Source organism: Pipistrellus kuhlii, unplaced genomic scaffold (assembly GCF_014108245.1).
Source record: "Pipistrellus kuhlii isolate mPipKuh1 unplaced genomic scaffold, mPipKuh1.p scaffold_m20_p_79, whole genome shotgun sequence".
NCBI classification, from domain to species: Eukaryota; Metazoa; Chordata; class Mammalia; order Chiroptera; family Vespertilionidae; genus Pipistrellus; species Pipistrellus kuhlii.
Genome location: NW_023425583.1, coordinates 151,870 through 175,065, shown reverse-complemented (window position 1 = coordinate 175,065; position 23,196 = coordinate 151,870). Strand labels below are relative to the sequence as shown.

At 39.6% G+C, this 23,196-nt stretch overlaps 1 protein-coding gene across 27 annotated transcripts in view; it reads left to right on the top strand.

Annotated features, from left to right (window-relative positions):
• Positions 1-23,196, top strand: part of PMS1 (PMS1 homolog 1, mismatch repair system component) — a 65,429-nt gene that overhangs the window by 29,752 nt on the left and 12,481 nt on the right. For 11 of the 27 annotated variants that reach the window (XR_006740611.1, XR_004985464.2, XM_045576246.1 and 8 more), the window contains 6 exons: positions 5,999-6,115; positions 13,620-13,742; positions 15,275-15,418; positions 15,591-16,453; positions 20,770-21,255; positions 22,967-23,097. Coding sequence is in view for 19 of the 27 variants with exons in the window: in XM_045576246.1 (XP_045432202.1) it covers positions 5,999-6,115; positions 13,620-13,742; positions 15,275-15,418; positions 15,591-16,453; positions 20,770-21,255; positions 22,967-23,097 (1,864 nt within the window). In the remaining 8 variants the exon portion in view is untranslated. Of the gene's footprint in view, positions 1-5,998; positions 6,116-13,619; positions 13,743-15,274; positions 15,419-15,590; positions 16,454-20,769; positions 21,266-22,966; positions 23,098-23,196 lie in introns of those variants that run through there. The other 16 variants (XM_045576250.1, XM_045576249.1, XM_036423186.2 and 13 more) reach the window with 10 other exon arrangements.

Genomic DNA, 23,196 nt, shown 5'->3' with positions numbered 1-23,196 from the left:
CGAGCCACATGAGGCTCTTTCGCCCCTTGAGTGTGGCTTTTCCACAAAATACGACGGCCTGGGTGAGCCTATTTTAAAGAAGTGGCCTTAGAAGAAGTTTAAATTTAAACAATTTGGCTCTCAAAAGAAATTTCAATCGTTGTACTGTTGATATTTGGCTCTGTTGATTAATGAGTTTGCCGACCATTGGTCTAAGCAGGCGTCTTCAAACTACGGCCCGCGGGCCACATGCGGCCCGCAGAGGAGTCTGATCCGGCCCGCCAGGTTTTTTAGGCAGTGAGCGCAGCCGAGGTGTTACAGTAGGAATTAGTAGTTCATATAGTCCGGCCCTCCAGCTCTCTGAGGGACCGTGATCTGGCCCCCACTTTAAAAAGTTTGAGGACCCCTGGACTCTAAGGGTTTGTCACTTTTGTTTCTTTTCTATAAACCAACTCTTAGTTTTGTGGCTTTTTTTCCTGTCTCTCTATTTTCTGTTGTATTTATTTATACTCCGCAATAATGGTCATTTCTTTCTTTTGGTAACTTTGGGCTTAGGTGGTTGTTCTTTTTCTAGTTCCTTAAGGTGAATAGTTAGGTTGTTTATTTGACATCTTTTTTTAAGGTAGACTATGAACTTTACTGTTTGTACTGCTTGTGCTGCATCTCAAGAGTTTTGGTATGTTGTTTTCATTTTTATTTATCTTACAGAATGTGTTATTTAATTTCCACATATTGTTTATTTTCCAGTTTTCTTTTGCTATTGATTTTTTGTTTTATTCTATTGTGGCCAGAAAAATTGCTTGGTAAGTTTCAAACTTAAATTTGTTTTGTGACTTACATGACTTACCATGGGGGAAGGGTTACATGAGCTTGAAATGAATGTGTGCTTTGCCGCTGTGGGGGAGTGATTGGTGTGTGTCTCTTGGGTCTGTCTTGTCATTCAGGTCCTCTGATTACTTACTGCTCTGGATTTTCTGTCCATTATCGGTCTTTTTCTGAAAAGAACAGCTAGAGGGCTATGTGGAGGATGGAGTTGCATTGCAAAGGAGATGGTAGGGGCGACTTCATGAGTGAGTTAGGGAGAAGTAACGGCAGGTGTGGAGAAGCAAAGTCTTATGGGGGGGAAAATGTAATGGGTAAGATTTCCTGTTCAGTAAGAAAAAAGCGGAGAAACTGACATCAGATATTGTTGTAAAGCAAAACAGCTTGATTTGCAAATAACCTTTTCCACAAAATTAAATATGGGAGAATGTAATGATTGCCTCAGGGTTCCGAGCTTGAAGAGTTGTTTAGAAGCTGATCTGAAGAATTCCTGTAAACAGTATTAAGAAGTACAGTAATCTGGAGGCAGTTATTAGGCTCCGGCCAATTCAGAAAGGCCTTAGGGTGGGCTCCTGAGAAAGACAGGCAAAGGCATTCAATGACATGCAAGGTCAGGGAGTCCCCAGAGGTCAGAGGAAGCTCACACTGGTGTGGGGACCGGAGGGAAGGCCGGAGAGCTGCTGGGCCCAAGTTCTAAGGGACTTTGTCTACCTCACATGGGAATTTGGATTTCTTGCAAATTTCTAAGAGGGAGTAAAATGAGGAGATTCTGACGAAGTCAGGTGATCCCCATGGCAGTTGGAGGTGGGCGGGGTTGCGTTTAGCAGAGTGTCATTGAAGAAGCCGGGTCAGTGCGCTAAGAGCACATAAGATGGTCCAGACAAGAAAACATTCCTCATGTAGCTCTGACAAGATTTGATGAGCAATGGGAAATACTCTTTCTTGTTTTAAAGATCACAAATAATGAGGATCTACCATCTCCCTTTGAAAGTTATGCAAAGATTGACTATGTTTTTAAATTTGTACTTTCTTTTTTAAAATAAACCATACCTTTACATGGTGCAAAAAACAAAAAATAAAATAAAAATGAAAAAGTAAAGTAAAAAAACTTCTCTCATCTTTATCTCTCATCTGCTTGGCTATTTAAGCAACCCCTCCCCCCAAAAAAAGGTAAAGTTACCAATTTCTTTGTAACTTTCAGGGGAAGTAATTATGTGTACTCTATTAAAAAAAAAAACTGAATATAAAATAAAAAAATTTTAAGCAGAATAAAAGTATGAATAAGAGATTTTAAGTTCAGAGTCATGCTGAATATATTTTTCCAAAATAGAATTCTTTTTAAAAAAGTCTCAGGCTACTTAGCAAGAATCAAATAATAACTTACTATGTTAATAGAATGTGATATTCTTTAACACTAGTATTAATGTTGTGATGGAATAATCATAATTTTATACTGAATCAAAACGTTTAACACTGTCTTAGTGATAAGCTTCTGTAGCTAAAATCATTGTCAGATTGCCAGTGTGGCAGAAACTGATCTTCCCTGTGATATGCTGTGCCCTGCCCTTTTCCGAACCAGTCGAACAAATACATAGGCAGGAGTAGATATACTGATCAGTTATATCTATTTATAAGACCTTGGAAGTAGTTAAAACGTCTTAGACCATCTGTGCATATAATTATCACATAATTAGGCCAATATGTACATTTTTTATTTCATATTACTGAAGGAGTCTCCTTTGCCCAGACAGTCTTCCTGGCATTGCCTTTGTTAGTGAATTGTGCATCATCTCTGCAGCATCCTTTCCCCATTCACAAAGTGCCTTCCCATTTGAGGTGTACTAATTAAATATTGGGAATCCTGATCTCATTTTATTTCCTTCAAATAGTACATGTAATTAAGTAGGCACAGTGGCAAGATATATTTATATATCAACTACATGGTGTGCATGTAATAATATATTCTTGATTGAGGTGTTTTTTGCACTGTCATCATACTGACTAGAGTCAGATTCTTAGTTGGCACATCGAGATGCTCCAACTTTGTGTGACCTAAATAGAAAACATATGGGGGCATGTGTGTTTATTTTTAGCACATGTTAAGCTTTCAGCCTAAGGGCAAAATATATGAAAACTTCAGGAAGTGAGAATATCTGTTTTAGAAAATAATGTAGGATTAATTAAATGGTAGGGAAAGCAAACTAAAAATTATTTACTGTAGAAAATGTAGTATTTAAAAACTTAGTTTCTTCTAGATCCTTCATTTTTAATTATCATTTTTATTTATTTCTTTATAATGGATTTTGCCTAATAGTGAAATTAAATTTGTTGGGAGACCTCTTTATCATTTATTGCTAGCCCAACTGTAAGGCTGGTTTAGAAAATGCTTCTAAATTAGCCCCTTTTGCCTAAACCGGTTTGGCTCAGTGGATAGAGCGTAGGCCTGCAGACTGAGGGGTCCCAGGTTTGATTCCAGTCAAGGGCATGTACCTCAGCTGTGGGCACATCCCCAGTAGGAGGTGTGCAGGAGGCAGCTGATCAGTGTTTCTGACTTTCTATCCTTCTCCTTTCCTCTCTGTAAAAAAGAATCAATAAAATATTTCTTTAAAAAAATTAACTCAAAATATCTTAAATAAGTAAATAAATAAATTAGCCCCTTTGATGCAATAATTGCCTGCTGTGAAATAATGCTCCAGAACTACTAACAGTGTTATTAATCAACAAAGATTTCTATCTAAGGCCTCACCTGAGGCATCAGTCCAATAAAACTAAACAATATGATGTGTATGTACATTAGAAGTATCTCAGGCTTTAAAGCAGGAATTTAAACCATAAATTTTCTTGAAATACTTCCTTTACTACTTTAAGTATATTTTCTATATATGTATGTCAGTGTCAGCTAGCATAGCTTTGAAAAGATAAATTTTTTTGGTGAATAAGTTTTTATAGACTATTTTAAAATATATATATTTTATTGATTTTTTACAGAGAGGAAGGGAGAAGGATAAAGGAAGGGAGAGAGATAGTTAGAAACATCGATGACAGAGAAACATCTGTCAGCTGCCTCCTGCACACCTCCTACTGGGGATGTGCCCACAACCAAAGTACATGCCCTTGACCGGAATCGAGCCTGGGACCCTTCAGTCCGCAGGCTGATGCTCTATCCACTGAGCCAAACCGGTTAGGGCTATAGACTGTTTTTTGTTAAAAGTAACTTGTGATATGGAAAATATGAAGCAGGGACAGAGGGGTCATTTCACTGCAATACAGTTGTAGATTATTCAGAACTTGACCTACTTTCTGTTATTTTGAATATTGTCCCTTAAAGCACAAGTTACTGGGGAGCTTAAAATAACAACCTTGATAGCAGAAGCAGCACTTCTTGGTGTTTACAAACACAAACACATAGGCAGCGTAGGTTTCAGTCTGGCAGTTCCTAAAAAAATAAAGTGACTGCCTTACCTAGCAGTCCCACTCCTCGGGATACACCCGGGGAAATGAAGCGTGGCACACAGAAGCTCGCACATGAGGCCTCCTAGCAGCAGCTTCATCATAGCTGAAACCAGTGTCCGTCATCTGATGAAAGGCAGTTCTATGTATGTCCACCCAATGGAGCCATTGAAAGGAATGAAGTACTCATGGGTAAACCTTGAAAACGTGTGCTAGTGAAAGAGGCCGCTCACAAACGCTGTGTATTGTGTGGTTCCATTGTATGAAGTACCCAGCTTATGCACATTTATAGACAGAAAGTAATTTCATGATTACTTAGTAAGAAGAAATGGGAGTGACTGATAAGGGTACAGGCTTTCTTTTTGGAGTGATAAAATCATTCTAAAATTAGATTATGGTGATAGTTGCACAGCTCTGTAAATGTACTAAAAACCATTGACTTGTACACATAAAATGAGTGAGTTGTAATGGTGTGAATTATATCTCAAAACTATTATATTTAAAAAAAAAAAAAAAAGAAAAAGAAAATCAAAGGTAGTTTTGGATTTCCTAAAGCAGAATTACTACTTAGTTACTAAGACATGATTCCTAATGTGTTTAAGGTATGGCAACCAGCAGTCTTCATCTTTCAAAACAAAGAGCTAGTTTTCAACCCCAATAGTTATTTTTCTGTAGAAAAAAACGTATCCTTTTTCTCACTCCTTCATCAGATTGGTGTCTATTGGGCCCTGCTGGGCACCGGACAGTGTTCTTGTACCAGGGACTCCGGCCATTCCTGCTGCTTCTGTGCTGCACCTTCACATGCACTCAGCCACCGCGTCCCATCAGGTCCATTTGCTATCCTCAGTCTGTACTCCTGATGGCCTCATCTCTGTTCTTGCTCGCTGGTCACATAGGACTTCCTTGTTAGAAGCTTCTTTGTTCTGCGCCCGTCCTGTCTGGGCTCTTCCTGCCTCCAGTGGCTACCTTGCGGTCTTCTCTCCTTCCCCCCCTGCCCCTTGCTGCCATGTCTTCCCCTGGGCCTGGCACATTTCCTCAGGAGTTGGGAGGGCTAAGGGGACGTTTGTTGAATGAACGAATGGACTTGTGTTGACGGTTTCTCAAGAGATTTGGCCACAACTGGACCGCATGTTACCTGGAGAAATTGCAGTATGTCACACACATCAGGGTCTTCACAGCCAGACTTGGGTCCCTGTTTCTCTTAAACCACCGGCTACATATTTGCACTGAAAAAATGTGAGCTCATTATTCAGCTTTTTTTTGAGTTTGTGAGATTTAGGAAGCTTTTTGTACGTTCTCTATATATAACAGGTAATTATGAAGGTAATTTTAAAAAGTATGCATCATTCCAAATTATTATTCCAGTTCAACTATTTTCGGAAACCTTATAGAATAGTTGTCTGTCATTAATCAAATAATATTTTATTTAGAAGAAGAATGTAATTTAAATATAGGCTGAAGTATATACTCTGAAGTTTGAAGAGGGAGGAAATTAATACATAATGAAACTGTTTTAGGCCAGGCACTGCCTTATGTGTCTGCCTCCATTATATATTTTGATTTCCCAGCAACTCTGGAGGTAAATATTGTTAGTTACTGTGTGGAGAGGAGGAAACCGAGGTTAAGGGAAGTGAAATCAGTTTATGCTGCAGCATACACAGCTACTAAATCCACCTGTTCACGCATCTCTTCTAAATGCTACTGTAAGCGAGTGCAGTACTGAGAGTTACCTGTCTTTTCTCCGCAGGCAGTTGTCTGGCAGAAAACGAGAGTATCGGATCACAAGATGGCCCTCATGTCTGTCCTGGGGACCGCCGTCATGGGCAGCATGGAGCCTGTTCAGTACTACTGCGAGGAAGCCCAGGTACACGCTGATGGGTCCTCACAAGTCATCTGCCCGTGAAACCGCTGCATAACTTCCCTATTGCCGGTGTGAGGTGGCAGGAGCCTTTAACGATTGTACTTACATTAATTTTTAATAATTCTTAAATTTAGGATGTCATCTATTTACTTTCCACTATGAAAGAAAAAGTTGTTTAACACTTACTCACACCCCCCCCCCTTTCTTGTTCTAAATATATACTCTAACTTCCTTTTCTTGATCTGTCACCCTCAGACAGTTTCTTGAGTTTCTATTATAATGGATATGGTTATTAACACCCCAGTCTTATTTTTGCTTGCCCTTTCCTCTGTCATATCAACTCTGCTTTTATGTTACCAATTTTAATAACCAATTTTCTTATATAACCATTTCTTAAGTCTTCCACCATTTGTTTGAAGATTGATTCTAAAAGTTGGAAATTATATGGGTATACAGTGCTACAGCTATAAATAAAGTCCTCTTTTCATTGCAAACCCAAGGATGTGCTAGATACCTCCCTCCATAGGGATCCAATTTTACGTCTCTATGCCAGGCAGAGAGAATATTCCCATTGTCCCAACTAAATGGAATCTCTGTTTCTTTCCCCATCAGTTACATGAAATTGGTCATGTTTTTCTTTGCCTCCTATATGGACTATCTTATTTTTATTTTTCTGGGCTTTCCTAAAGTTTTTTCTTTCTTTCCTTTTTTTTGGGGGGGAGGGAGGGGAGGAGGGGATGAAACGTACTTTATTATGTCAGCAATAAAATCTTTTCGTTTTCTAGCTATTACTGGTAACCCATTTCATTCCATTTTTTTTGCACTGATTGTTCCCAGAACTCAGTCATTTCCTATTTGGATTGATTGTTTCTGGCATTCTCATCCTGGGCTTGCTTTTCATAGGAGTACTGGCTATCTCAATTATTTCTTGTGTCCCATGCCTTCTTTTTTTTTAGAATTTATTTTTATTTATCTGATATGCATCTTTAAGAATCTTTCACAGAGGTGAAATTTCATGTCTAAGTGACTTTATTTTTCACATTTTCTTGTTAATACTCTGGTGTATGTAAAATTCTAGATTGAATAATTTTTCTTTAGAGCTTTGATGTCATTGAATATCTTTGACCAGCTATTGTTGCTGTTGGGAAAATTAATATATTTCAATTCTTTCTTTCTAGGATGAGGCAATGTATTTTTCTACCTGAAAATTTAGGCTCTTTCCTTCATCTTTCTTCGTAACGTTTATGAGGATATGTGTAGGTGTGTGTCTTTCATTATACATTTGCTTAATATGCTGCGTTGTTGATGTGAAACCTGAATCTGAAGACTCCCCCTCCTCCCAGTTCTAGGTTATCTTCATTGATATTTTTTCTGTTTTATTTTTTTTTTAAATGAAAGCTCCCTATTGTTGATTGGGACCTATTATTTTTCTTTTTTTTTGTTTCAAATTTTAAATCTTTTTTCTGTAAGTTTTTGGAGATCTCTGATTCTTTTACCCCTCCTACTGAATTTTTTTCTTATTCTGAAAGTGCTCTGTTTAATTTCTAAGAGCATTTTAAAGTTGTGTTGCTTCTTAGTAACTTATTTTTTTATTTTTTATTTGTTTCCCCCCCCCCATTTTTATTGTTATCATATATGTACATATCTTACCATTGCCCTCCCCCACTCGCGTACATGCCCTCACCCCCCAGAGTTTTGTGTCCACTGGTTATGCTTATATGTATGCATACAAGTCCTGCAGTTGATCTCTTATCTCCCCCACCTCTCCCTAACCTTCCCGCTGTAATTTGACAGTCTGTTGCTTTACTGTCTCTGTATCTATCTTTTTGTTCAACAGTTTATAATTTTCTTTATTATCCATAAATGAGTGAGATCATGTGGTATTTTTCTTTCATTGACTGGCTTATTTCATTAAGCATGATGTTCTCCAATTCCATACAGGTGGCTGCAAATGGTGAGAATTCCTTTTTTTTTATGGTAGCATAGGATTCCATTGGGTAGATGTACCATAGTTTTATGATCCAGACATCTGCTGAGGGGCACCTCGGCTGTTTCCAAATCCTAGCTATTGTATATTGTGCTGCTGTGATCATAGGAGTGCATATATCCTTTCTGATTGGTGTTCCCAGTTTCTTAGAATATATTCCTAGGAGTGGGATTACTGGGTCAAATGGGAGTTCCATTTTCAGTTTTTTGAGGAAACTCCATACTGTTCTCCACAGTGGTTGCACCAGTCTGCATTCCCACCAGCAGTGCACGAGGGTTCCTTTTCTCCGCAACCTCGCCAACACTTGTCATTTGTTGATTTGTTGATGTTGGCCATTCTGGCTGGTGTGAGATGGTACCGCATTGTTGTTTTGATTTGCATCTCTCTTCTTGTTTTATGGATATAAAATCTTGAATCTTTCTGAAGATAATAACTTTGTTTTTTTAATTATTAGTTCTTTAAATAATCTTATTTCTTAAGAGGTCTATTTCGTTTTGCTTATCATGTTCTTTTTTTTCCAAGCCTCTCATTCTTTTGCTATCTTTTCCCCAGAATAGCAAGTCTGATTGGGAACTTGGTGTTTGTGGCTGTCAGGCTCCACTGCAGTGTTAAGTTATGAAGATCCTCGTCCTGTGCCTGGAGTTGTGGGGTTGGGGCTTCCTCTACAGCCAAGCTCACTGCCTGTGGAAATTCAGTTTGTCTCCCTCCATCCCCTTCCTTCTCCTCTTCCTCCACAGTCTCCTCCTCTGCTCCCTTTTTTAGCACTAAATTAAGTTTAATTGGGTTATGAAAGATTGTCCTTATTCATTTCCTTTAAGAAGAGCTCTTTTGTTGTTCTTGTGTGTCTGCCGAGCTTGAAGGTTCTCTGTTCTACTGGACAGTTGGCTTCTGTGTTCTGCTCTTCCCTCTTTTTATAATTTGTGGGAACCTCATTTCTACTACTGGTTCCCCTCTTATCCTCTTTGCAGTGCTGAGTTTTTAATTATTATCGTTTTAGTAGAGTCTTGGATGGGAGCTTAATGCCTTAAGAGTTCTCTCTGCCCTAGGAAGGAGGCAGGCCAGCCTTAGTGGCCAGCTGCGGTGCCTGGAGTATGGCCATGATCTGACATGGATCCTGTTTTTCAGAACTCACTTAGTTTCGACACACCCAAATGCCACCTAACACTGTGATGGTAGCTGACTTGGGGTGGTCAGAATATTGTCTACATTCCCATAGGTTTCCTGTGGCTCCATGGGACTTGATTGCCTACACTGGTAACTTGGGAAGTGTGTGACAGGAGGGCCTACTTGATGTCGGTGGTTTGTGCTCCAGAAAGTCTAACTGCCGTAGGCTGGTCTGAAGGCCAGCAGTATTGGCATCACCTGGGAGCTAATTGTTGGAAACGAAGAATCTCAGTCCTCATCCCAGACACACTGAGTCAGAGTCTGAATTTTAACCAGGTCTCCAGGTGCGCATTGAAGTATGAAAGGTGATGACATAGACCTTGACCAGGGATGATTCCATGAGTTGATGGGACTATCTCATGAGCCAGTGCTGCTGTTGGGAATTTTTTCCTCTGATGAGTATTAAGATGTGTTGCTAGATCTATGCTTGCCTGTTAATTTTTTTAAAAGTCTCTCCTCAAGATAGAATTTTATAAGGGCTATTGGTAATCTATGAGAGATACCAAAACTTGTGATGCATCTTCATGTGGGTATTTTTGCATTGAGGCATGGGAGAATTTGGAAAACGTGTTTCCATACTGATAAACTTTTTGAGTGTGTTTCTGGTGAGAGTAATCTAAATACTATCTTATGTCTAGACGACTATTCTCTTAGTTGTTAGTAGCCACCCATCACCCTTGCATGCTTCCTGGGCTTGTAAGGAGAGCTGTTTTGTATCAGAGTTTCTTCAGCACCTTCTCATTTCTGGCCAAAGGCAATCCTAAGTCTGTTTGCCGGCTGCTAGAGTCGCCCCCTCACTGCATTTTCTTCTTCCTCACATACCTGTAAGTTGTGAAACTTACTCATCAGTGCCCCTCACTGGACCTGGCTGGCCACTGGGAACGCGGGTGTAGAGAGTCTTTACATCCCTCTTCTCTTACCGGTAAAGGTCCGTCGTCTTTGCACAGGAATCCGCTCGGGAAGAGCCTCCAGCTATCGGCAGCGGCCCACGCACCCCTCTGCTGTGGGAGCATTGCTCGCTGCTTCCCTGGGGTTTTGTTGGCTAATGGAGCTCCTCCAGTTCCCTTTGGGCTTTTGACATCTGTCTTCTAGTTGATACTCTTATTAGTTGATTCAGAATTTATTCATGTTTCTCTTCTCTTCTAAACTTAACTTACAGCTGACCGTTTTGATTTCTTTATCTCCTGGATTATTATAAAATGGATTTTCCCCCCATTACTCTTTTAAAAACATGGTACATATAGTAAAGTCAAAGTCCTCATACTGCTTTATCATTTCTACTTTCCTGAGAGAATATTCTCATTCTCTGCTAGTTTATATGCTTTGAAATTTTAATTTGCAGAATCACCTTGAATGCAGATTTGTCGTTTAGATTTTCCCCTCTTTCCTTCTCTCTCCCTCCTCAGTTTGGCAGATACCACTGAGGCGCTGGAATTAGTAGTCACTGCCTTTCATCCAGCCAAGATTTTAGGGACCCCTTTTCCTAGCTGATGGGGCCTAGCCTTAGTTTTGTGTTGGAGTTGTGGGTGCTCTTTCTGTGACGCTTGCAAACAGGCACACACGGTCTTCTTAAGCATTTTGGGGTGCTGGGTGGGAGGGAGGACATCGCAGCCACCCATTCAAGTTGAAAAGCTGGTTTCAATTCCATGTTGTGCCTGGGCGTGTTCTCTGTCCTTTCCACACACAGTGTGATTCCCAGCTGACGTAGCTGGTTTCTGGTCCCACAGCGCATACGACTCCCGACTTCAGCCAGCACGCCTTGCTGTGTTTTCACACATGACATCTTTGTGTTTGTCACTTCAGAGATGGTTCGGTCTTTTGAAATTATTGTACAAACTAATTTTAGCTCTCTGTGCCTTCTGTTTATAGTTGGGATGGGGGAGAAGGACATTTCTACATGACTTATCCCATTATCCTGAGCCGAGTACTTAGTATTACTGTAGGAACATAACTCCACGGTGTTTTAGAGGCTTACTGAAATGGGAGAAGGACTCGGGGTAGGAGACCAGTTACTGTTTCAACAGAATCGGGTGGAGGAGGAGAGATGGGTTTGACGACTGGCAGGTAACAGGGCCCTTTACCTAATTTTTTATTTTGTTGCACTGATTTGGTTTTGTATAGATACTATTTTTCCGTGAACTAGCTTGATTTTCACTTCTTATACCATTTTATAAAACTTTGCTGTCTGATTTAACTTTTTCCATATAACTTAAATATAGTTTGTTAGTTCTTAAGCATATCCTAAGCTATTTTTAAAGCTCAGTGTTTTGGAAGTAATAGTAATTATTCAGTGGCTGATCAAGATGGCATTAAAGGAAAACACTAGCAGTATTAACAATTTCTTCTCCATTTCATTCTTCGTAATTACCTATTTGGGGCAGACTTTTTTTAATCCACAAGCTTAGTAAGTCTTTTAGAGACTAAATAGGCTATCCCCGATGCTCAGCAGGTGCTTTAAGAAGGGTCTCATGTTACCTGTTCAATTATACAACCATTTCTAAGTGCTGTGAAGTTTTGCAGTTAATTAAGTAGTATCATTTTGTAATGGCTTATCCAGCTTTACTAATTTACTTTTTAAGATTGACACAGTTTGGCACTGTGACAATAATGCACTTAGCGTTCTAAAATTGGTAATGTGTCTTCCTTAAACATTTATTTCCAAGTTCAGCGGTAGCCAGAGACATTACAACGGTCTACAGGCTATGTTGTTAGGGAGCCTCATGGTTTCTGGGCAACTGGAAATGGCAACCCCACAGATTCTCTGCCTTTCCTAACCGTAAACTGAAACTTTGCTCTTATTTAACAGGTTAATAACACTTCTGGTTCTGCTTGTTTCAGACAGAGTATAGGCCTGTATTTTAAATAACTGGACCAAGATGACATAGTTAGTACTGGAGCTGAGATTTAAATCATGTCAGTCTGGCTCTGAAATGTATTCTTAAAGATTATATTATCTTTAAAGGTAAAAGTCTCTCAGTATTTCTTCTCATTAGTAATTTTTTCTAGGATCCTTCTTCATTTTCTTCTCTTTATATTTGTAAAATGGAGAAAGAATGCATAAAAATACTAAGTAATTGGTTTGTTTGTAAAAAAAAAAAAAAAAGTTCTCTAAATGAAAAATAAGATAAAATACAACACTGTAATCAATGTCAAAGAGCAAAATATTTTTTTAAACTTTATTGTTGACACTGTTATAGGTGTCTCCATCCCCCTCAACCTCCACCCCCACTCCATCTTGCCCAACTTCGCCAAGCCCATCTAGCCCATAGGAGGTGGCCAAGTCCCAGACAATAGCCTTCAAGAGTCTAACACTTTGAGTGTCCCAGCTTTGAGTCTCCCTTCCACCCCTCCCCCAGGAAGAAGAGGGCCGCTCAAAGTCACTGCTTTAGCCAGCAGACCCGCTAGAACCAAGTTCGGCAGTGTGGCCTTGCCCGCCATCGGAGGCAGAAATTGAAGCATGGACCCTGCACTCCCCAGGCTGTTGCTGTAACAATAGGAGTGCTCTTCCCTGGGAAGGTGGTGTCTGGTCTCCCAGGCGGACTGAATTCCCTCCCACTCCTTTCACCACCAGATGCTATGTGGGCTCCTTTCCTGTCTGTTGCTCTTGGTTGGGGATCCCTGTATCACCACGCTCCTAGGAGAGGGAGTTTTGCAGCCACCAGCACATCTGAGTGTGGGGCTAGCCTTTTCTGACTCTTTGCCCTTCTTACCAGGCTCTGCATGGCTTCTGTAAATTCTTGGTTACTGTATTTCAGTTTTGCTATCTTTCAGCGGGTTATTCACTAGCCTTCAGCAGGTTATTCAGGTTGATTGCTTTATAGTTTAGCTATAAATCCAGTTTGGGCTGGGAGCAAGTTGATGTAGCTTCCATGAATCCTGCAGCCATCTTGGAATCCAAAGAGCAAGAGATTTTGAACTGAGAAATAAAACCCAGTCAGATTGGCTTTGTATCATACTCAGAATAAATACAGAAACAGCCATTTCTTTATAGGAAAAGGTGGCTAAAAGGAAAGTCAGAATATGAGGAAAGAAAAATTTAAAAGGTAGAATTTAAAGTTGAGCAGAGAGAGCAGTATTTATGTCTTCTGGCAGTAAGATATATGCCCATTCATGAAGCTTTTATGAATGTCAATTTTTCCTTAACATAGAATTGCAAAAAGAGAGTTAGAAGCAGAGAACACCAATTTAACATGCTTCCAATATTTTATTCAAAGTTAATGCTCAAGACATGGTTATCAAGCCATAAGATGAAAATGTATTTATGTTTTGATAACTTGTAATGTATTGGATGTAGCCAGACCCACGGAACCACACTTATTGTTGCATTGCATATTAATTCTGTTATTACAATTACAGATTTTTCTAAGTGGATTTCTTCCAAAGCATGATGCAGACCACTCTTCCACAAGTCTTTCAACCCCAGAAAGGAGTTTCATCTTTATAAACAGTCGACCAATACACCAAAAAGACATATTAAAGGTAATCTCTTTTTAAAAAAGCACCGCTTGGATCAGAAATGAAAACTAGTCCTGTCATTTGCCAACTTGTTACAAGGGTTACTTCTAAGACTTCATTCTGAAACTAGAGGCTCAGTGCACGAAATTTGTGTACAGGAGTGTGGGGGGGGAGTCCCTCAGCCTGGCCTGTGTCCTCTCGCAATTCGGGACCCCTCGGGGATATCAGGCCTAAGCCAGCAGTCAGACATCCCTCTCGCAGTCCAGGACGCTGCATGCACCAGTGACCATACTTTTCGTACAGGTGAAAGGCATCTTGCTGCTGTATGGGCAGCTATATTTTGCCCTGATTATAAAAAGCGGTACATAACATGATCCTTCGGAGGCAGTAGTACAGTTTTCCCCATCTATGGGGGGAAACACTGGAGCAGAGAGAAGTAAAGTAATGGGCTTTGTCACAGTTACAAGTGTCAGAATCAGAGCTGACCACAAAATGTGCAAGCCAGAGTCCATGCAGTCACCGCTGCATCACCCTGTTTTTTCAGTGTTAGCGTAGCCTTGCCAGGTTTTAATTTTTAAATCTAAGAGACTGTTCCCAATGTATAGTGTAGGGTCCCTAGGCCTGGCTGATCTGTGGGGCCATCAGGGGCCCCCGCTAGCAACTGCCTGGCTGGTGACCTGGCGCCACCCGTTGGTTGGACCTGCCCCTGGATCGCCGATGGCCGGCCCCACCCCCCAATCACCACATTGAACACCTGCCCCCCCGATGATCAGTGCACGTCATGACCAGTCATTCCACCATTCAGTTGATTTGCGTAGTAGGGTTTTATTATATAGGATAAGGAAAAGGACAAAGAGATTTAATAACATTTATTAAATATTTTTCTAGGTGCCTTACATATGATGTCTGATTAAGTCTTTACAATTATGTGATATATTATTTTCTTTTTCTTTTTGATGAGAAAAAATTGAAATGTTAGCCACTTTCTTGATCTTATAGCCAGGAAGTAACAGAGTTTGGATTTAAACTCTGGTCTTTGACACTGGATGAATATATATATATATATATATATATATATATATATATATATATATATAAATTGATTTTAGAGAGGGAGGGAGGGAGGGAGGGAGAGAGAGAGAGAAAGAGAGAGAAATATCAATGATGAGAGAGAATCATTGATTGGCTGCTTCCTGCACGCACCATACTGGCAATCAGCCTGCAACCTGGGCATGTGCCCTGACTGGGAATTGAACTATAACCCCTGGTTCATAGGTCATTGCTCAACCACTGAGCCCCATCAGCTGAGCTAACACCAGTATCTATAACTATGAAGCCAGTTGCATTGGATATTTGTATTATACTGCTTAATGAATGCTTGTACTTCATTCACATAGGTTAAAGGCCTCTAAATGAGTGTTACTATTTAGATACTGATTTTCCTTGTAAGCAATTCCATCCACTCAGTTGAATATTCTCCTTTTGGTGCTATTTTATGGATGGCAATATTTATTTATATGGGTTTTTTGTCTTTTATTCATTACATATATTTGTAGCTAATCCGACGTTATTACAATCTGAAGTGCCTAAAGGAATCTACTCGTTTGTATCCCATTTTCTTTCTGAAAATTGATGTTCCTACAGCTAACGTGGATGTAAATTTAACACCAGATAAAAGTCAAGTATTATTACAGAATAAGGTAAACTTTTTTAGGTACATTTTTTAATGTATGTTATTTACAAATTTATACTATCCTAACCATTTTTGTGTGACAAAGGAGATTTGCTTGTTTATACATATTTTTAAATATTTTAAATCTTGTCTATTTTTTTCTATAATTTCTCCTAACATTTGTTAATTTGTGTTTGTAGGAATCTGTTTTAATTGCTCTTGAAAACCTGTTGACAACTTGTTACGGATCACTACCTAGTACAAATTCTTATGAAAATAATAAAACAGATGTTTCTTCAGCTGACATGGTTGTTAGTAAAAAAGCAGAAACAGATGTGCTTTTTAATAAGGCGGGATCATCTGGAAGTAATTGTCCTAATGTTGATACTTCGAGCATTTCTTTTCAAAATGATGAACCTGGAGAAAACATTAATGGTTGTTTAAATCATGTACACGTTCGTGACCATTATAATGACCATTTTATTAGTGAAAATTCTAACATTGATAACACTGAAAATACATTTCTGGAGATCCCAATGGGTAATTTATCAAGTGAGGACACCCAGAAGGAATGTACTGAAACTGGTTTTGTAGGTTCTGTTAAGCACGCCCAGTCAGAAAATGGCACTGTAGCTGGGAGTGGGGAAAATGAGAAAGAAGCAGTTCCTGTGGAGTCTTTGGAAATTTCTGCAGATAGCTGGAGCAGGGGAAATGCACTCAAAAATTCCATGGGAGAAAACATTGAACCTGTGAAGATTTTAGTGCCTCAAGAAAGCTCAGCATGTCAAGTAAGTGAGAAAAATAACCCCAGCCCTGAACAAAAGAATCTCAGTGAAGGCTCCTGTAGCAAAAAGTCAAATGTGGTGGATAACAAATCAGGACAGCTTACAGCTTATGACTTAATTAGCAGCCGTGTAATCAAGAAACCCATGTCAGCACGTGCCCTTTTTGTTCAAGATCGTCGTGGTCAGTTTCTCACAGAAAATTCTAAGACCATTTTGGAGGAAGCAACAAGACAAATTGAAGAACTGTGGGAGACACTAAGTGAAGAGGAAAAACTGAAGTAAGTACGTTTCCAGAGCTTACATGTGACCTGAATGTTGAAATATTTCCATCCACTGGGTTAAATTTTTTTTAACTTCTTATTTATGGAAAAGCAAAATGGAAAATGCCCTTTGACTTGGCTAGAGTACTTTTTTTTGGCATCACTTTTTTTTTCTTAGAAAATTATAGTTTTATTATCGTTGACCTGTTCTTAAGCCTTTCTCAGCCATTTCCCTCCCACCTTCCCTTCCTCTTTCCTTCCTTAAATTAGGGAATACATGTTGAGGGCATTCTGTGTACAAGGCTCTATGTACTCGGCTAGTCACTTCAAATACAGTCATAAGTAAACATTTTCCACTTCTCAATGGTGTAGCCTAGGGAGGGAGACAGTTTAAAAATAATTATCACAGAATATGATAAGTTGTTTTAATCTTTATTGTTTAAAGTATTACAGATATCCCCCTTTTTCCCCCCATTGACCCCCCCCTAAAATTCCCCCCCCCCCCAACTTAAAAAATATAGGGAATTATTAAAACACTAAGCAGTTGGTCTTAATCTCATCTGTGGGACAGGAACTGCTTCCCTGAATAGAAATCAATCAGAAAGATGTAGGGAATTTTCTGGAGAGAAGGTACAGCATGTAAGAGGCCCAGAAACTAGAAGCGAAACGATGTTATTCTGGAACTGAAGGGTGTCTTCTCTGAGAGGAGTTGAATTATGGGAGTGTGATGAAGAAAGATGGAGAATGGCAGGCCAGGTCAAAAAAGGGTTCCGTAAGCCATAACAGAGCTTGGGAAAGAACTTGAATCAGGGGTTTCTGCTGAGAACGTAGGACAGGCTGGAACAGGAGGACTCTGTCTTTCAGCTCTTCCTTTCTGGCTCTCGTGCCCTGCCTCCCCCTTGAGTCCTCTCCTCAGGGGATTAGAAACCAGATGTTGGTAGGTGACTGCCACTGGGCTCAGTCAATTGATGTTAGCTCGAACTTTGATTTGCAGTGGGTACGAACAATTCTACTAAAAATAGCTAAGAATAAGAATGGGGGCGTTATTGAAAATGGTAAAGAGACTTTGTAGCTATTAATACATGTAATTTTTAGTCACTAACATCATTTTAATTGATTACTGGTCAAATCAGAATTATAACTTTTCCATTCCAGTTAATAAATCCCTTAATGACATTAAGTCATGGGTAGCAGATATTTTTACTTAATCTTCACTTTTTTTTTTTAATAAGTTTTTATTGTTCATATTATTACAAATGTTCCTTTTTTTCCCCCCACCATTGCTCTCCTCCACCAGGTTCCCACCCCGCCCTCTGCCCTTTCCCCACTCCCCATTGTCCTCATCCATAGGTGCACAGTTTATGTTCAATCTCTTCCCATGCCCCCCTCTCCCCTTTTCCCCAAGAATCATCAGTTCACTCCCCTTCCATACCTCTGATTCTATTATATTCAACAGTTACTATTGTTCATCAGATTTTTTTTTTAATTTCCTTGGTTTTTAGATTCACTTGTTGATAGTTACGTATTTGTTGTTCATAATTTTTATCTTTGTTTACCTTCTCTTCTGAAAGAACCCCCTTCAGCAATTCATATAATTCTGGTTTGGTGTTGATGAACTCCTTTAGCTTTTTTTTTATTAGTGAAGCTCTTTATCTGACCTTCGATTCTGAGTGATAGCTTTACTGGATAGATTATCTTTGGCTGTAAGTTCTTACTATTCATCACCTTGAATATTTCTTGCCATTCCCTTCTGGCCTGCATGGTTTCTGTTGAGAAGTCAGCTGACAATCGTATAGGTGCTCCTTTATAGGTAACTACCTTCTTTGCTCTTGCTTCTTTTAATATTCTCTCTTTGTCTTTTGCTCTTGGAATTTTAAGTATGATGTGTCTTGGTGTGGTCCTCTTTGGATTCCTTTTGTTTGGAGTTCTGTGCGCTTCCTGGACTTGTAAGTCTAATTCTTTCACCAGGTGGGGGAAGTTTTCTGTCACTATTTCTTTCAGTATATTTTCGACATCTTGCTCTCTCTCATCTTCTGGGACCCCCATAATTCTGATGTTGGTTCGCTTGAAGTTGTCCCAGAGGTTTCTTACATTATCTTCAATTTTCTGGATTCTCTTGCCTTCTAGCTTCTGTGGAGGAGTGTCTTCTGGCTCTTTATGTTCCAAATCTTTGACTTGATTCTTGCGATCTTCCCTTCTGTTTTTAGGACTCTGTAAAATATTTTTTATTTCAGACAATGTGTTCTTTATTTCTTGTTGATCCCTTATCATTTCTTGATGACTCCTTATTAATTCTATAATAGTTGATCTCTTTTCATATCCTCATAGGTCTTATCCATCTTTTCTAGGAAATTCTTGAAAAACCTTATAAGCGTAGATTTGAACTCTATATCCAGACGCTTTTTGTCCTCCATTTCTTTCGTTTGTGATCTATTTTGTTGTCGCATTTCGCAGTTACAGATGGGACGGGGTTTCAGGGTGGAGCCTGCAGCTTTGGCTTCCGTCAGCCCCGCCCTATTCGGGTCCTTCAGTGCTCACTGCCGGCGCCTCTGAGAGAAAGGTGCCCTCGATTTTCGCCTGCTGCCAAACAGTCTATGCTCTCCCCCAATGAGCCTGGTATTGGGGTTCAGTTCAGTTGGAAGTGGAGTTGGAGGTGGCGTTCAGAGCAGTCTGGGGCCCCAGTCTCCTTCCCGTCAGGGCAATCCCGCAGCACAGCCGACCGTCCCTTCTCTGTGCGCAGTGTGCACGCCTCCGGGACCTCCTTTCGCCTCTCCCTGGGGTTCCGCCTTACAGCCCGGCTCCCTATGGCTGAGCCTGAGTCCCCGGGGTCTGGCCTAGAACCGGGGTTCAGAGCAGTCGGGGGCCCAGCACAGTCGGAGTTTTATCTCCTTTCCGCTAGGGAACGCCCGCCAGGCACTCGGCCTCCCTCCTCTCCGGCTCCGTCTCCGCACTGCGTCTCTGTACCTTGGGCTTTTCCAGCTCCTCTGCGCCTCCTTCTGGTTTTCTCCTTGCTTCTCGCTGTAGAATTTCCAGTCAGCCAACCTTCCTGTAGTTCTGGGCAATGTCCGGTTTATATTTTAGTTGTATTTTATTGAAATTGTTGTGTGCGGCTGCGGCTAGGTGTTCACCTGGGCGCAGCCATCTTGGATCCTCTTAATCTTCACTTAATGTTCCTTTGGACATAACTTTTTATATTTCCCAAGAAACTCATGAAGTCGATTTCTTGAGCAAAGAAAAAGATTAGTACCATATTTGAAAATTTGCGCTTTATAATTAATTACAAATGGTGACCATCTTGAACTTATTTTCCACCATTCAGGAAATCTTGAATTGGGATGTCCAGGAGCTAAAAATACTTAATTGTAGTAATATTGAAAATAAATTAATCATGTGTTTTATATAGCTAATCCAGAAGTTCGGGTTCTAAGTAGAAATGAGAGAAAATAATGTAAAAAGTTATGAATATGACGTGGGGACTCACCAAAAGAGGCATTTTTTGCCCAGTTTACAGAGAAACAAGGGTTTTTTGCATTCTCCTCCAGATAACATTCTTTATTTAACAAACAAGTGCTAAGTGCCAACTAAACAACATGCTGTGGTCTCTTGTCTCTTAATTTCACTTTAACATTTAATATAGCTCTCCCACTAACAGCATTTTTATTTTCTGACACAGATCTGTTCATATTTCTCCTTAAAAATGTTTTATGCATATTATCTCCAATGGAATTCAGTCTGTCTGTTACATTTCTTAAAACAAGAGATAACATTTTCTAGACTCAATTTTAAAACTGAATTAAAAAATAAATTAGCAAGGTTGCTTAAATAATTATTAATCATTAGTCAAATTGTATTCCCTTTTCATTATGTGTATTGATAGAAAATAGTAGTATCAGCCCTGACAGGTTTGGCTTAGTGGATAGAGCATCAGCCTGCAGACTGAAGGGTCCTAGCTTCCGGTCAAGGGCATGTACCTTGGTTGCAGGCACATCCCCAGTGGGCAGCTGATCGATGTTTCTCTCTCATTGATGTCTCTAACTCTCTAACTCTCTCCCCTCCTCTCTGTAAAAAAGGCTACGTTGATTCGAGCATGCGTGATACATGTAAAGCTCTTGCGCCAATCACATACACGTGTTTCGATCTGTCATTGTCGATTGTGAATTTGGTTGGCATTTCTATTATAAAGGACCACTAGTGATATTAAAACATTTGTTCTCATTTCCTTCCAATGTGCACAAATTCCATGCATCGGGCCCCTCGTTTTTTTATAAAATTTATTTCAGATGGTTAAAGTATTTCTGATTATAAACTCATTAGTTCTCCTTATCTATTCATAGATATGAAGAGAGGGCTACTAAAGATTTGGAACGATACAATAGGCAAATCAAGAGAGCCATTGAACAGGAGCCACAAACCTCACTACAAGATGGCAGAAAAAAAATGAAGCCCACAAGCTCATGGAGCTTGGCGCAGAAGCACAAATTGAAAACGTCATTATCTAATCAGCCAAAACTTGATGAGCTTTTCCAGTCCCAGATTGAAAAAAAAAAGAGTGAAACCATTAAAACAGTTCAAATTCACTTTTCTATGGAAAACTTTAAAAAAAATGTAGAGAAACATAAGAAATTTGAACTAGAAGAAAAGGACGAACTTTGCTTAATCCACAATCTCAAATTTCCTGATGCGTGGCTAATTACATCCAAAACAGAGGTAATGTTGTTAAATCCATACAGAGTGGAAGAAGCCCTGCTATTTAAAAGACTTCTTGAGAATCATAAACTTCCTGCACAACCGTTGGAAAAACCAATTATATTAACAGAGAGGTATGGTGAAGTAATATAATATTTTTTACTCTAAAAACATTTATTAATCCATACTAGATTAGAAATTGGAGGTAAAAAGTTGAAAGTGTTTCCTAATAGGGAAAAGTGGTGTTTATTTAAAGAAATCTTTTAAAAACTTTATTTCTTATCTCTAGTGGAAGTAATTGCTTTTAAGTAAATAATTTTAAAATATTCTACGTAGTTCTGCAATTAATAAATATGAAGCTTAATTCTCCTCTTGTACATTAGTGACTTACCTAGGGTAATTTTGAAGTGAGGTTGCCATGATTCTTCTTTGTTGTGTGCTGTTAAACATTTAAAGAATATACCGAAATAGAATTGTACAATGAATACCTTTATTAACAATTTTCAAGATTTTGCCACCTTTACGTGTATCTGGAGTTTTCTGAAATGTGATGTCCCCTTTACAGTTAGTAATGTAAGTTTTTCAGAACTGAGCTATGGACAGGGTAATTTTGGATTGGCTCAGTTTTCTCACTGGAATCCTCCTGAGGGTTGTGTAGCGTCTCTGAAGGGAGCAATTTAGAGAGCTGTAAACAAAGCAGGAGCTCAACCACGGCTAATACTTATTGAGCACTTACGTATGGAAGAGCTTTTCTAAGCCCTTTGCTTGCATGATCTTCATACCTGATGAGAGAGAGGGCCTGTCATTATCCGTATTTATAGGTGGAGAGGCTGAGCCATAGAACTGGTAAGTCACTTACCTAGGCTCACGTGGCTAATGCATGGTTGGATCCAGACAGGAACTGTAGAGCCTGCACCATTTGCTGCTGTGCCGCATCATCTCCACCACTGGCTCAGACTGACTTTCTGGGTGTAGCTAGTTTGCACTCTGCATCTGCTGTCACGGCCATGGGGTCCTTTACCTTTCAGAGATGATAGGCAAAAACATCATGTCTTCACTAGCTTTCTCTGCGGTCCAGGTTGTAATGAAGAAACAGCCGCTTAAAACCTTGTACACAAACAACAGAGCCCTGCACCCCTAAGACCGTGTCCGTCACCTGCTGGGCGCTCACACACTCAGTGGCTGAATGGGAAACGTACCTGTCATGCCCGCCCAGCAGACACTTTGTTGTAGGCACATGTTTGAGCACTGTGAGCCTGTAACCCATGTGAAAGGCGAGCTTGTGCCCTAGCAGATCTCCGGCTACCTCACAATTTTGCTCACAGCCCTTGCCATCCGTACGCCACTGTTGGCAAACATGCCATACCTGAAGGAAGCTCTCCCAGGCTCCGAATTACTGCATTATAAGCTCCTGGAAGAAGATATATATGCTTATCCTTTTACTATTGACTAACAACTGGAAATTATGGAGGCTGTACCACTTGAATAGGTTGGCAATATATTATGTGTCTGTCTAAAGGTATAAATGCATTTATAGGTATAGTTTTCATTTGTATTATATTGAGGGAGCACACTTGTTTATTTTACATTTTATTTATAACATCGTAGAAAATAGAAACTGCCTTTTGTATATATTATTCCTCCTATATGTTGTATGTGGTAGGTCTTCTATAAAATATTAACAGAAATGTAAAAAAATAAACTTCCTTACAGGGTTACTGATACCTTTGTATTTTGGTTACTAATAACACTTTTTAAAAGGCCCTTAGATTAACTATTTACCATAAAATTTTTAATTTTATTTTACATATTTAATAAGTTAAAGGACAGTTATTTCTTTTTCAGTCTTTTTAATGGATCTCATTATTTAGAGATTTTATATAAAATGACAGCAGGTGACCAAAGCTACAGTGGATCAACTTACCTGTCCGATCCTCGTCTTACAGCAAATGGTTTCAAGATAAAATTGATACCAGGTATGATGTGGTTTAATATTTCCTGACTTGGAAAAATAAATCTTGTTCCAGGAGACACATTTGGGTTTCATAATTTAGAGGTATCATGGGTGTATTTTT